The 15,601-nt window shown below is 32.6% G+C and overlaps 1 protein-coding gene across 4 annotated transcripts in view; it reads left to right on the top strand.

The window, feature by feature from the left end:
• Alk (Anaplastic lymphoma kinase) overlaps positions 1-15,601 on the top strand; it is a 143,941-nt gene extending 128,340 nt beyond the window's left edge. For 3 of the 4 annotated variants that reach the window (XM_076779247.1, XM_076779250.1, XM_076779248.1), the window contains 2 exons: positions 2,838-3,308; positions 10,762-15,601. In XM_076779247.1, the coding sequence (XP_076635362.1) occupies positions 2,838-3,308; positions 10,762-10,806 (516 nt within the window). In that variant the 3' untranslated portion in view covers positions 10,807-15,601. Of the gene's footprint in view, positions 1-2,837; positions 3,309-10,716 lie in introns of all 4 variants that reach the window. The other variant, XM_076779249.1, reaches the window with a different exon arrangement.

The raw sequence follows: 15,601 nt of genomic DNA on the forward strand, positions 1-15,601 counted from the left end.
TTGACCCCCGCAACTGAAAATAATTTTTCCAGAACGATTTGAAATCTTTTTTCGATGAAAAATTTAGGCAACTACCCTTCGTCGATTTTTCTTAAAAATTCGTTTTTAATTTTTAATAGTTTTGTTTGGCACCCTACAGAAAAATTGTCTAATACTTTTTTGTAAGTACCTATGGGCTCTACTTCAGAAAAAAGTTTCTTTAAAATATATTCACTATTGTAAGAGTTATGGCCGTTTGTAAATTGGACCATTTTCATGGGTTTTTTCTCATTTTGCGTGGTCAACGAACAACTTTTCTAATATTTTTAGAATATCTACATATTATATATTAAAATACGCGTAATTTGCCGTTTGAAACATTAAAATCGTCCAATCCGTTCAGGAGTTATGATGTTTCAAAGATTCGCATAAAATTTTGGGGAACCATTTCAGGCCTCATATTATATTTTCGGTAAGGAATTTTTTTCTCGAAAGTGGATAAAATTTCGTGGGTATGTGTAATGACCAAAAATGATTATAATCGACCCTTGCAACCGACAATAATTTTTTTAGAACGATTTGAAACATTTTTTTTTCACCGAAAAATTTCAGCACCTACACGAATTTTTTTCTCGAAAGTGGATAGGATTTCGGGGGTATGTGTAATGACCAAAAATGATTGTAATTGACCGTTGCAACCAAAAATAATTTTTCCAGAATGATTTGAAATTTTTCAATCTCGTCGAAAAATTTGGGCACACTCTCCCTGTCGATTTTTCTTGAACATTCGTTTTTGATTTTTAGTCATTTTGTTTGACTCCCTACAGAAAAGTTGTCTAATACTTTTTTGTAGGTATTCATGAGCTCTACTTCAAAAAAAAGTTTCATTGAAATATAATCACTATTGTAGGAGTTATGACTGTTTGAAAATTGGACCATTTTTATGGAGTTTTACTTAGTTTACGGGGTCAAGGAACAACTTTTTCAATTTTCTTAGAATTTCTACATATTCTCTACTAAAATACGCGTTGATTACTGTTTTAAACATTAAAATCCTTCAATCCGTTCAGAAGTTACGACGTTTTAAAGATATGCATGAAACTTCAGGGTACCATTTATGGTCCAATTTTCAAACGGCCATAACTTTTACAATAGTGAATATATTTCAATGAAACTTTTTTCTAAAGTAGAGCCCATAGGTACCTACAAAAAAGTATTAGACAATTTTTCTGTAGGGTAACAAACAAAATTATTAAAAATTAAAAACGAATTTTTAGGAAAAATCGTCGAAGGGTACTTTTTTCATCGAAAAAAGAAGATTTCAAATCGTTCTGGAAAAATTATTTTCAGTTGCAGGGGTCAATTGCAATCATTTTTGGTAAATAGACATACCCCCAAATTCCTACCCACTTTGGAGAAAAAAATTCGAGAAAGTGTGAAATTTTTCAACGAAATTAAAAAATTTCAAATCGTTATGAAAAAAATATTATTAGCTGTGGGGGTCAATTACAATCATTTTTGCTTAATACACATACCCCCAAAATCTTAACCATTTCGAAGAAAAAAATTCCTCACCGAAAATATTATTTCAGGCTAGAAAAGTCTTTGAAATTTCATACAAATCTTTAAAATATCATAACTTCTGAACGGATTGGAGGATTTTAAAGTTTCAAAAGGCAAATGACGCGTATTTTGATGTAGAATATTTACAAATTCCAAAAATATTCGAAAAGTTACTCTTTGATCCCGTAAAGTGAGTAAAACTCCATAAAAATGGTCCAATTTACAAACGGCCATAACTCTTACAATAGTGAATATATTTTAAAGAAACTTTTTTCTGAAGTAGAGCCCATAGGTACCTACAAAAAAGTATTAGACAATTTTTCTGTAGGGTAACAAACAAAATTATTAAAAATTAAAAACGAATTTTTAAGAAAAATCGACGACGGGTAGGTGCCTACATTTTTCATGTAAAAAAGATTTCAAATCGTTCTGGAAAAATTATTTTCAGTTGCAGGGGTCAATTGCAATCATTTTTGGTGAATAGACATACCCCCAAATTCCTACCCACTTTGGAGAAAAAAATTCGAGAATGTGTGAAATTTTTCAACGAAATTAAAAAATTTCAAACCGTTCTGGAAAAATTATTTTCGGTTTAAAATTAAAAATTTAAGTTTAAAATTATATTGTATAATTTAGCACAAGCCTTCAGTGCTTCATTAAAATCAAAGTTAGAACAGCTACTACCATAGTGGATGTACGCGCAAAATATAAATCATAAAAATCAGCAAAACTATAAAAGGCAATTTTAAAATATTACACACCAATGGATTTGGAATAAAATGCTCGTCATTTTTCGTCATTACGAAAATTTCAATAAAACGAAAAATTAAGTTAACAAATTTTTTTTTGTCATAAACAAATTGTATTTTGTTAAATTTTTCAACACCATGTTATCGTACATAAGAAACCATTAACCTCGGCCATTAACAATTTTTTCGTACGTCTTTCCGTTTTCGAGATAGCCGTTTCGCGCCAAAACTTCAAGGGGCGGTTTCAGCCCTTAAACTCGAGTTACCTCAGCTAAAAAAAAATACGTGTCGATTATTTTTGGCCGCTTCATAAGTGTACGAAGTTTCATCAAAATCGGAGCCGGACCGTTCGCTCAAAATACTAGCCTTGAATAGAGCAAAAAGGGGATTTCCCTCCAGTGGGAATGAGGCGGAGACCTTCTCTCCTTGCCTCATTTAGTTAGTCTCTAGCCAACAAGTCATCACTGGATAGTAGATCAGTATATGTTTCCCATTTACTACACTAAGTACTATAGTATTTATTGAAATAGCTTGATTTATTTACAGAGTAAATGCAAGTCTGATAGCTCGAATCAAGTGGAGAAGAATGTACATCGAATTTCAACGGACATCGAAAACAGCGGTAAGTTAGGAACCGCAGACAATGGTAATAACCGTCCAGGGGAGAGTGAAAGTCCTCGGAGCAGCACCGTGGACGTGACGGACGTCGACAGAAGAAACGGTAACGAAAGTATAACCACCACCGACACGAACTTCGACTCCTTGATCGTTGCTTCCTCGGATACGCCGCCTGACACGACGAACTCGTCGCCAAACACGCGTGTCTGCTCCCCTAGTCACGCCAGCCTAAACACAAGTGCCACTAATGTGAATGGAATGTTAAAGAAGAATGCTTTGAAGGCTGCTCTCAGTCTAGATCCTAGCACTCTGTGTCGCGGGACGATACCCTACGAGAAAATAGCGTTCTCGCCACCGCCACAACGGTCAAGCACTCCTGGCAGTATGGAGATCAAAAAGGTAATCTAAGTATTTCTATAAGTTGTAAGTCCTACGATGTCTGAAATAAGAAATGGAATGATGTCTTAAAGTGAGAGCGTAGTCAGGATTTTGTGTAGAAAGGGGGCAACACGCTAGACTGAAACTTAATTATCAATTACTTATTCTTTTATGTTAGTTAGAGTACTTAAACAGTGATCGATGAGATATAGAATGCTTGCGATTCTTCTTTTCTTCAGTGTTACAATTACATGAGATTTTTTAGCCATTTATGTCCAAATCAATTTTAAGTAACTGGAAAGGCGCAAGTGCCCCATTTGCTTCATCCTGATTATGTCTTTGGCTTAGAGTAGCCTTTCTCAAGCTCCATCGTCCCATGGATGAGAGTTGGATGAAGAACAACGGTAGAAATTGGCCAATTTTTGATCTGCTTTAGCAACGAAACTGACAACGAAAAGATCAGTTGGTAAATGTCTCATAAGTTGATGTCCAGTTTATCCAAGAAACCATAAAATTGTTATTATTACATCCTTACATTCAATAATAGCATACAATTCACTTCTAATAATATTCAGTGACGCATACACAAAATATGTTATTCTATTCGAATAGAATAGATCCTAATTGGTAATTGGTTCTGATTAATATAGCGTTTAGATGATCAATATCAATTTGTAGGTTATGAACCAAGATGTTGATAGAATTATTTTAATAAATGCTTAGAATAAAGTTCAATTTTAATACAGTGATTTTATGGATTTCCTCTGACGCTACAGTTTGAGAAACGCTGCTCTAGAAAATTGGTTGAACAGATCCCTTGATATTTTTTTATAATTGTGTTTTAATTCAGGTACATGTGTAGTTTACACGCGAGGTGCATATAATCCTTTGCACTTCTCTTTACTTTCACTTTTTATTTTATAGACGCAGGTAAAATTCAATGTTCTATTTGGTGTTTTAGTATATAGTGGCGTACAAAAGTTTTCCACAGTATATGTAATATTTTTGCTGTTTTAAATCAGAAGTGTTTCCCCAAACGTAATTTTATTAAACTTTTCAGAGATAAAATAACGTTTAGAGAACACTTTTCTAAGAGTATTTCAAACCAGGTATCTCCCATTTTAAAAATGAAGAAGTGTGGTTTTCGAGGTAAATCCAGCAAAATTTAATAACTAAATTGGGTATGCTCTATCGAATGATAATAATTTGAACTTTGGGAATGGGTTATTCCAACCAGAAGTTCAATTTAAAAAATGGAACATGGTATTTTTTTTACATATTAGGATTCTATGCCAAAAACTATGAAACTTCGTCTGAAATATTTTCTGTGAAAATGAACCTATTTGAAAAACTGGAATCAGTTTGGTAATGCGAACAGTTACGTAGAAAATTGTTTATTTAACCCTTAGAGTACGGAGTCTATTTTATAGCATAAAGGACGGAGTGGAGTCACTAAAGTCACCCAAAGAGAAATTGTTTTGTTTATAATTTGGCATATTAATATTACAACGACTGTTAGTGAATTAAACAACGATTATTTAATTAAATTTACAGCATTTATTTTTAGTAAACAAAGAAAACACTATCCACTTTCAAACATTTCATGTTTTGATATTAAATAAACTTATTATAAGTAATTATTAAAATAAGAAACACAAGCTAAGGAACTCAATTTTACTTCTTTCAACAATAAAAGATGCAAAAAGATAGATATAATAATTTATCGCATCAACTTCATATCCATTGTTATCACTAAATTCTTTATTCAGTATCACTAGAATCCACAATATATTGTAGACAAACGATCTTCTTCTCTTCAGTTCTACGTTCATTACAAACAAAGTTAGAGCATGCATCACATTTCAATTTAGACTTTTTATCTTCATTTCTGGGACATGGAAAGCAACGACCACGTTTTACTCCATCCTTTGTTATGAAAAAAAATACAAAAAAATAAATATAATAATTCATAGCATCAGATCCATCTCCATCGTTATCACTAAATTCTTTATTCAATGTCACTAGAATCCATAATATGTTGTAGACAAACGATCTTCTTTTCTTCAGTTCTACGTTCATTACAAACAAAGTTAGAGCATGCGTCACATTTCAATTTAGACTTTTTGTCTTCATTTCTGGGACATGGAAAGCAACGACCACGTTTTACTCCATCCTTTGTTATGAAGAAAAATAGAGAAAAATAAATGTAATAATTCATAGCATCAGCTCAATCTCCATCGTTGTCACTACATTCTTTATTCAGTGTCACTAGATTCATAATATGTTGTAGACAAACGATCTTCTTCTCTTCAGTTCTACGTTCCTTACAAACAAAGTTAGAGCATGCGTCACATTTCAATGTAGACTTTTTATCTTCATTTCTGGGACATGGAAAGCAACGACCACGTTTTACTCCATCCTTTATTATGAACTTTGTTATGAAAAAAAATACAAAAAAATAAATGTAATAATTCATAGCATCAGCTCCATCTTCATCGTTATCACTAAATTCTTTATTCGGTGTCACTAGAATCCATAATATGTTGTAGACAAACGATCTTCTTCTCTTCAGTTCTACATTCATTACAAACAAAGTTAGAGCATGCGTCACATTTCAATTTAAACTTTTTGTCTTTATTTCTAGAACATGGAAAGCAACGACCACGTTTTACTCCATCCTTTGTTATGAAAAAAAATAGAGAAAAATAAATGTAATAATTCATAGCATCAGCTCAATCTCCATCGTTGTCACTACATTCTTTATTTAGTGTCACTAGAATCCATAATATGTTGTAGACAGACGATTTTCTTTTCTTCGGTTCTATGTTCATTACAAAGTTAGAGCCTGTGGCACATTTCAATTTAGACTTTTTCTCTTTACTTCTAGGACATGGAAAGCAACGACCATGTTTTATTCCATCCTTTGTTATGAAAAAAAATATAATAATTCATGGCATCAGCTCCATCTTCATCGTTGTCACTACATTCTTTATTCAGTGTCACTACATTCATAATATGTTGTAGACAAATGATCTTCTTTTCTTCAGTTCTACGTTCATTAGAAACAAAGTTAGAGTATGTGGTACATTTCAATTTGGACTTTTTATCTTTATTTCTGGGACATGGAAAGCAACGACCACATTTTATTCCATCCTTTGTTATGATCTTTGTTATGAAAATAATATAAAGAAATAAATATAATAACTCATAGCATCAGCTCCATCTCCATCGCTATCACTAAATTCTTTATTCAGTGTCACTAGAATCCATAATATGTTGTAGACAAACGATCTTCTTTTCTTCAGTTCTATGTTCATTACAAACAAAGTTAGAGAATGCATCACATTTCAATTTAGACTTTTTGTCTTTATTTCAAGGATATAGAAAGTCAACGACCACAGTTTATTCCATCCTTCGTTATGAAAAACAATACAAAAGAATAAATATAATAATTCATAGCATCAGCTCCATCTCCATCGTTGTCACTACATTCTTTATTTAGTGTCACTAGAATCCATAATATGTTGTAGACACATAATCTTCTTTTCTTCGGTTCTACGTTCATTACAAACAAAATTAGAGAATGCATCACATTTCAATTTAGACTTTTTGTCTTTATTTCAAGGATATAGAAAGCAATGACCACGTTTTACTCCATCCTTTGTTATGAACTTTGTTATGAAAAAAAATAGAGAAAAATAAATGTAATAATTCATAGCATCAGCTCCATCTTCATCGTTATCACTAAATTCTTTATTCAATGTCACTAGAATTCATAATATGTTGTAGACAAACGATCTTCTTTTCTTCAGTTCTACGTTCATAACAAACTTAGAGCATGCGTCACATTTAAATTTAGACTTTTTATCTTCATTTCTGGGACATGGAAAGCAACGACCACATTTCATTCCATCCTTTGTTATGAAGAAAAACACAAAAAAATGAATATAATAGTTCATGTCATCAGCTCCATCTCCATCGTTGTCACTAAATTCTCTATTCAGTGTCACTAGAATCCATAATATATTGCAGACAATCGTCTTTTCTTCGGTTCTATGTTCATTACAAAGTTAGAGCATGTGGCACATTTCAATTTAGAATTGTTGTTTTTATTTCTAGAATATAGAAAGCAACGGCCACGTTTCATTCCATCCTTTGTTATGAACTTTGTTATAAAAAAAAATACGAAAAAATTAATATAATTCATAGCATCAGCTCCATCTTCATCGTTATCACTAAATTCTTTATTCAATGTCACTAGAATTTATAATATGTTGTAGACAAAGGATCTTCTTTTCTTCAGTTCTACATTCATTAGAAGCAAAGTTAGAGCATGCGTCACATTTCAATTTAGAATTGTTGTTTTTATTTCTAGAATATAGAAAGCAACGGCCACGTTTCATTCCATCCTTTGTTATGAACTTTGTTATGAAAAAAAATACAAAAAAATAAATATAATTCATAGCATCAGCTCCATCTTCATCGTTATCACTAAATTCTTTATTCAATGTCACTAGAATTTATAATATGTTGTAGACAAACGATCTCCTTTTCTTCAGTTCTACATTCATTAGAAGCAAAGTTAGAGCATGCGTCACATTTCAATTTAGAATTGTTGTTTTTATTTCTAGAATATAGAAAGCAACGGCCACGTTTCATTCCATCCTTTGTTATGAACTTTGTTATGAAAAAAAATACAAAAAAATAAATATAATTCATAGCATCAGCACCATCTCCATCGTTGTCACTAAATTCTCTATTCAGTGTCACTAGAATCCATAATATATTGCAGACAATCGTCTTTTCTTCGGTTCTATGTTCATTACAAAGTTAGAGCATGTGGCACATTTCAATTTAGACTTTTTGTCTTTATTTCTAGGACATAGAAAGTAACAACCACGTTTTATTCCATCCTTCGTTATGAAAAAAAATACAAAAGAATAAATATAATTCATAGCATCAGCTCCATCTCCATCGTTATCACTAAATTCTTTATTCGGTGTCACTAGAATCCATAATATGTTGTAGACAAACGATCTTCTTTTCTTCAGTTCTATATTCATTACAAACAAAGTTAGAGCATGCGTCACATTTCAATTTAGAATTGTTGTTTTTATTTCTAGGACATAGGAAGCAACGACCACGTTTTACTCCATCCTTTGTTATGAACTTTGTTATGAAAAAAAATAGAGAAAAATAAATGTAATAATTCATAGCATCAGCTCCATCTTCATCGTTATCACTAAATTCTTTATTCGGTGTTACTGGAATCCATAATATGTTGCAGACAAACGATCTTCTTCTCTTCAGTTCTACGTTCATTACAAACAAAATTAGAGCATGCGTCACATTTCAATTTAGACTTTTTATCTTCATTTCAGGGACATGGAAAGCAACGACCACGTTTTACTCCATCCTTTGTTATGAACTTTGTTATAAATAGAGAAAAATAAATGTAATAATTCATAGCATCAGCTCAATCTCCATCGTTGTCACTTTATTCAGTGTCACTAGATTCATAATATGTTGTAGACAAACGATCTTCTTCTTTTCAGTTCTACGTTCATTACAAACAAAGTTAGAGCATGCGTCACATTTCAATTTAGACTTTTTATCTTTATTTCTAGGACATAGAAAGCAACGACCACATTTTATTCCATCCTTTGTTATGACAAAAAATACAAAAAAATAAATATAATAATTCGCAGCATCAGCTCCATCTCCATCGTTACCACTAAATTCTTTATTCAGTGTCACTAGAATCCATAATATGTTGTAGACAAACGATGTTATTTTCTTCAGTTCTATGTTCATTACAAACAATGTTAGAGCATGCGTCACATTTCAATTTAGACTTTTTATCTTTATTTCTAGGTTATAGGAAGCAACGACCACGTTTTACTCTATCCTTTGTTATGAAAAAAAATATAATAATTCATAGCATCAGCTCCATCTCCATCGTTATCACTAAATTCTTTATTCAGTGTCCCTGGAATCCATAATATGTTGTAGACAAACGATTTTCTTTTCTTCAGTTCTGTGTTCATTACAAACCAAGTTAGAGCATGTGGCACATTTCAATTTAGACTTTTTGTCTTTATTTCTAGGACATGGAAAGCAACGACCACATTTTATTCCATCCTTCGTTATGATCTTTGTTATGAAAATAATATAAAGAAATAAATATAATAACTCATAGCATCAGCTCCATCTCCATCGCTATCGCTAAATTCTTCATTCAGTGTCACTAGAACCCATATGTTGTAGACAAACGATCTTCTTTTCTTCAGTTCTGTGTTCATTACAAACCAAGTTAGAGCATGTGGCACATTTCAATTTAGACTTTTTGTCTTTATTTCTAGGACATGGAAAGCAACGACCACATTTTATTCCATCCTTCGTTATGATCTTTGTTATGAAAATAATATAAAGAAATAAATATAATAACTCATAGCATCAGCTCCATCTCCATCGCTATCGCTAAATTCTTCATTCAGTGTCACTAGAACCCATATGTTGTAGACAAACGATCTTCTTTTCTTCAGTTCTATGTTCATCACAAACAAAGTTAGAGCATGCGTCACATTTCAATTTAGAATTATTGTCTTTATTTCTAGAATATAGAAAGCAACGACCACGTTTCATTCCATCCTTTGTTATGAACTTTGTTATGAAAGAAAATACAAAAAAATAAATGTAATAATTCATAGCATCAGCTCCATCTTCATTGTTATCACTAAATTCCTTATTCGGTGCCACTAGAATCCATAATATGTTATAGACAAACGATCTTCTTCTCTTCAGTTCTATGTTCATTACAAACAAAGTTAGAGCATGCGTCACATTTCAATTTAGACTTTTTATCTTCATTTCTAAGACATAGAAAGCAACAACCACATTTCATTCCATCCTTCGTTATGAACTTCGTTAAGAAAACAAGGCAATCTGTAGCGTAAAGTACGAAATGGTGTAGCTCGGGTTCTCCAAACGAAAAACTTACCTCACAATTATAAATAAATACTAGAATGCCACTAATAAGTGTTTATACAAAATTTAAAACATAACTCGACTCCCTAAAGGGAAAAAGAGTAAAAGAAATTACTTACAAAGTTATTAAAAAAAATCTAATCTTGGGAGGACCTAAAATCCCCCACTCCATACTCTAAGGGTCAAATGATTAAAATTTTCCAATTTAACTTTAACGTCCAAGTAACCAAAATTGTACTATTTATATTTCAAAAACACGTTGTATAATTCCCCCAAAAAAGTCTTGCACGCCACTGATATAAAAGCAACCGTAAAGTTTCGCTGAACCTTTCGAGAAGCCTCGAGTGCACAGGATTATCACAATACACGCGCGTGGTGCTCGATGTCGTAATTTTCTTCCAAAAATTTAGCCATACTTATCCCTGAATTCGTTTCACCGCAGTTCTATGTATGATGGAACTATCGTCTCTCTGTTCTTCGTACGAAGGATCCTCTGGGTCGCCAGCTACCGAGAGAAGAGGAGTGCTGCTGAGATTTGTTCAAAGGGGAGTGACAGGACTCCCCGGCCGCCGCGGTGGCAACTCGTGTAACTACCGACGCAAAATGGCTGCGACGATCAGCCACGATAGCCGCGGAGTCCACCTCGTCTCTGTGGATACGAAACGAAGAGTACTCGCGTCGTGTGCATTCCGAAGAGACGCTCTTGTGAGCGGTTATTCCCCCGAGAACGCTAGTACATACTGTCTGCGCGAGAGGGACTTATCAAATGGACGGACATGCGCACTGCGGGGAGAAAGATAGATGTCGCTGTCGGGCAGTATCGCGTCAACTATCGTAAGGCCTGTTACCTGGTTACTCGACACTGTCATACTTATTCACGATGCCAAAGATTCCCCTAAACCTAGGACTGATCTCTCTTTCTTCCTGCAATAGAATTTACCGCGAATCTCGACTCAGCGTTCATCGAAGGTACAAGGAATTGCAATAACCGTCCGTTGTTAAATCCAAATACTTTTTCTCGACGCGTATACGCATCTACACACGCACAAATGCGCGCGCTCAAGGTTAACCTTCGCGTCTGATGCGAAGCAGTGGACGGAGTGAAACGTCGGAGCGCAAAACATTTCGTAACACCGATCTACAACATTCCATCGCAATTTCGAATAAAGAGTATAAGAAATTATCCGAGAGAAATTATATAGGTAGATATAGCTGTTATGAGTTTATCGTGAATGTTCCTGCGGAAGGACGACAGACAAAATATCACGGTTCTGTCCTACGTGAAGTATGCAGGACGATCGTCAATGTTGCGAGCCGTAATGTATGAAACATTTCGTAAGGTTCTACGTACACTATGTACATTAGGGTGGACCTTATTTATACTTGATGAAAAGTTTTTTTGGTAATTTTTTTTTTGCGACAGCTCTTGAAATTGTGAGACTAGATGGGGAAATAATCTATGCAAAATTTGAAATTGATCGAATAATGGGAAAATGTGACCATCATATTCAAGAAACTGAAATTTTTTGATAAAATTCAGAGGTTTCAAATTGTTCTGGAAAAAATATTTTTGGCTGTAGGGGTTAATTACAATCATTTTTGGTGAAGAGTTATATTGTCGAAATCTTACCCATTTTCGAGAAAAAAATTCGAGAAGGTTTGGAATTTTTTGACAAAATTCAAAAATTTGAGATCGTTTTGGAAAAAATATTTTTGGCTGTAGAGGGCAATTACAATCATTTTTGGTGAACAGTCATATTGTCGAAATCCTACCCATTTTCGAGAAAAAAATTCGAGAAGGTTTTGAATTTTTTGACAAAATTCAAAAATATCAAATCGTTCTGGAAAAATTGTTTTTGGCTGTAGGGGACAATTACAATCATTTTTGGTGAACAGTCATATTGTCGAAATCCTACCCATTTTCGAGAAAAAAATTCGAGAAGGTTTGAAATTTTTCGACAAAATTCAAAAATTTGAGATCGTTCTGGAAAAATTATTATTGGCTGTAGGGGACAATTACAATCATTTTTGGTGAAGAGTCATATTGTCGAAATCCTACCCATTTTCGAGAAAAAAATTCGAGAAGGTTTGAAATTTTTCGACAAAATACAAAAATTTGAGATCGTTTTGGAAAAAATATTATTGGCTGTAGGGGTTAATTACAATCATTTTTGGTGAAGAGTGATATTGTCGACATCCTACCTATTTTCGAGAAAAAAATTCGAGAAGGTTTGGAATTTTTCGATAAAATTCAAAAATTTCAAATCGTTCTGGAAAAATTGTATTTAGTTGCAGAGGTCAATTAGAATAATTTTTGGTCAAGAGTCATATTGTCGAAATCTTACTCATTTCCTAGAAAAAAATTCGAGAAACTGAAATTTTTTGATAAAATTCAAAGGTTTCAAATCGTTTTGGAAAAAATATTATTGGCTGTAGGGGTTAATTACAATCATTTTTGGTGAAGAGTCATATTGTCGAAATCTTACTTATTTTCTAGAAAAAAATTCGAGAAACTGAAATTTTTTGATAAAATTCAAAGGTTTCAAATCGTTTTGGAAAAAATATTATTGGCTGTAGGGGTTAATTGCAATCATTTTTGGTGAAGAGTCATATCGCCAAAATCCTGCCCATTTTCGAGAAAAAAATTCGAGAATCTAAAATTTTTCGACAAAATTCAAAAATTTCAAATCGTTCTGGAAAAAATATTTTTGGCTGTAGAGGTCAATTACAATCATTTTTGGTCATTACACATACCCCCGAAATCCTACGTACTTTTGAGAAAAAAATTCTTTACCGAAAATCTAATTAGATTCCCAAATTTTTCGACGAAAAAAAAAAAAATTTCAAATCATTTTGGAAAAATTATTTTCGGTTGCGGGGGTTAATTGCAATCATTTTTGGTAAATAGACACATCTTCGAAATCCTACCCACTTTTTAGAAAAAAATTCGAGAATGTGCAATTTTTCGACGGGGAAAAAAAATTTGAAATCGTTTTGGAAAAATTATTTTCGGTTGCGGGGATCAATTATAATAATTTTTGGTTGACACACATACCCACGAAATCCTACCCACGTTCGAAACAAAAATTCAAGAAAATATGAAATTCGACAAAATTAAAAAATTTCAAATCATTCTGGAAAAATTGTATTTAGTTGCAGAGGTCAATTAGAATCATTTTTGGTGAATAGACATACCCCCGAAATTTCATGTATTTTTGAGAAAAAAATTCCTTACTGAAAATCTAATGTGAGGCCTGAAATGGTTCCCCGAAATTTCATGTGAATGTTTAAAATATCATAACTCCTGTAGAAATTGGACGATTTTAATGTTTCAAACGGCAAACAACGCGTATTTAGGTGAAGAATATGTGGAAATCGCAAGAATATTCGCAAACTTGATCCTTCACTCCACAAAATGGAAAAAACTCCATAAAAATGGTCCAATATTCAAGCAGCCATAACTCCTACAATAGTGAATGTATTTCAATGAAATTTAGTATGGAAGTAGATCACACGGGTATCTACAAAAAAGTATTAGACAACTTTTTTGTAGGGCGTCAAACAAAATTATTATAAATTAGAAGCGAATTTTTAAGAAAAATCGTCTGGGGTAGGTGCCTAAATTTTTTGATGAAGAAAAAAATTTCAAATCGTTATAGAAAAATTATTTTCGCTTGCAATGGTCAATTACAATAATTTTTGGTCATTACACATAATCGCGAAATCCTACGCACTTTCGAGAAAAAAATTCCTTAGTGAAAATAAAATCTGATGCCTGAAATGGTTCCCCGAAATTTCATGTGAATGTTTAAAATATCATAACTCCTGAAGAAATTGGACGATTTTAATGTTTCAAACGGCAAACAACGCGTATTTAGATGAAGAGTATGTAGAAATTTTAACAATAACGAAAAAATTGTTTTTTCACCTTGTAAAATGACAAAAACCCCATAAAAATGGTCCAATTTTCAAGCAGCCATAACTCCTACAATAGTGAATGTATTTCAATGAAACTTTTTTCTAAAGTAGAGCTCATGGATACCTACAAAAAAGTACTAAACAACTTTTCCGTAGAAAGTCAAAGGAAATTATTAAAAATGAAAACCAAATTTTTAAGAAAAATCGACGGGAGATAGATGCCTAAATTTTTCGATGAAAAAAAGAAATTTCAAATCGTGCTGGAAAAATTAGTTTTGCTTACGGGGGTCGATTACAATCATTTATAGTGGACACATATACCCCCAAAATCCTACCCATTTTCTAGAAAAAAATTCGAAAAAGTGTGAAATTTTTCGACGGAAAAAAAAAATTTCAAATCATTTTGGAAAAATTATTTTCGGTTGCAACGGTCAATTACAATCATTTTTGGTCATTGCATATACCCCCGAAATCCTATCTACTTGCGAGAAAAAAATTCGAGAATGTGTGAAATTTTTCGACAAAAATTCAAAAATTTTAAATCGTTCTGAAAAAAATATTGATAGCTGTGGGGGTTAATTACAATCATTTTTGGTCATTATACATACCCCCGAAATCCTACACGTTTTCTAAGAAAAAAATTCCTTACCGAAAATCTAATTAGGTGCCTAAATATTTCGACGAAAAAAAGAAATTTCAAATCATTCTAGAAATATTGTTTTCCGTTGCTGGGGTAAACGTTAATAACTTTGTAAAATGTAGCAGCACTTTCAACACTTTGAATATTATTTTACCCGCGTTTCCATAAATTATAATCTCGATATACACCTACATCATTCGAAAAAACGAAGTCAAAGACATGAAAACGGTTAAAAAAATCACTACAAATATCTTCGTTATTTATAAACATAAAAGAAAATGTGCTTAGTAAAACTTGCACTATTTAACGAAGTAAATAAAATGCGAAAAAGGATATTTTTGTTTCACAATAAATTTTTCAAATTTAACTCTCGCGACTTATAAAAAATAAAAAATTCAAAATATTCTTATAAAGCGTAAAAATACGAATTCAAAGAGATGCTAAAATGTATGATAGCTATACACTTTAATGGAGAAAAACGGGGTACAAAAACACCAAATTTTCAATTGCCTTGTGCCACGTTTCCCCATTCGATCAGTTTCAAATTTTGCATAGGTTATTTTCTCATCTAGTGCCACAATTTCAGGGGGTTGGGGGTAAAAAAATACTAAATAAATTTTTCCTCAAGTATAAACACAGTCCACCCTAATGTACATGTACAATATATACGAGAGATTAAACAAAGAGTGAGTATGCGTGAGTGAGTGAGTGAGTGAGAGACAATATGATGTACACAAGACTTAATTTACATAGAAGGAGAAGAAAAATA

This window comes from Colletes latitarsis, chromosome 12 (genome assembly GCF_051014445.1).
Source record: "Colletes latitarsis isolate SP2378_abdomen chromosome 12, iyColLati1, whole genome shotgun sequence".
Classification (NCBI taxonomy): domain Eukaryota; kingdom Metazoa; phylum Arthropoda; class Insecta; order Hymenoptera; family Colletidae; genus Colletes; species Colletes latitarsis.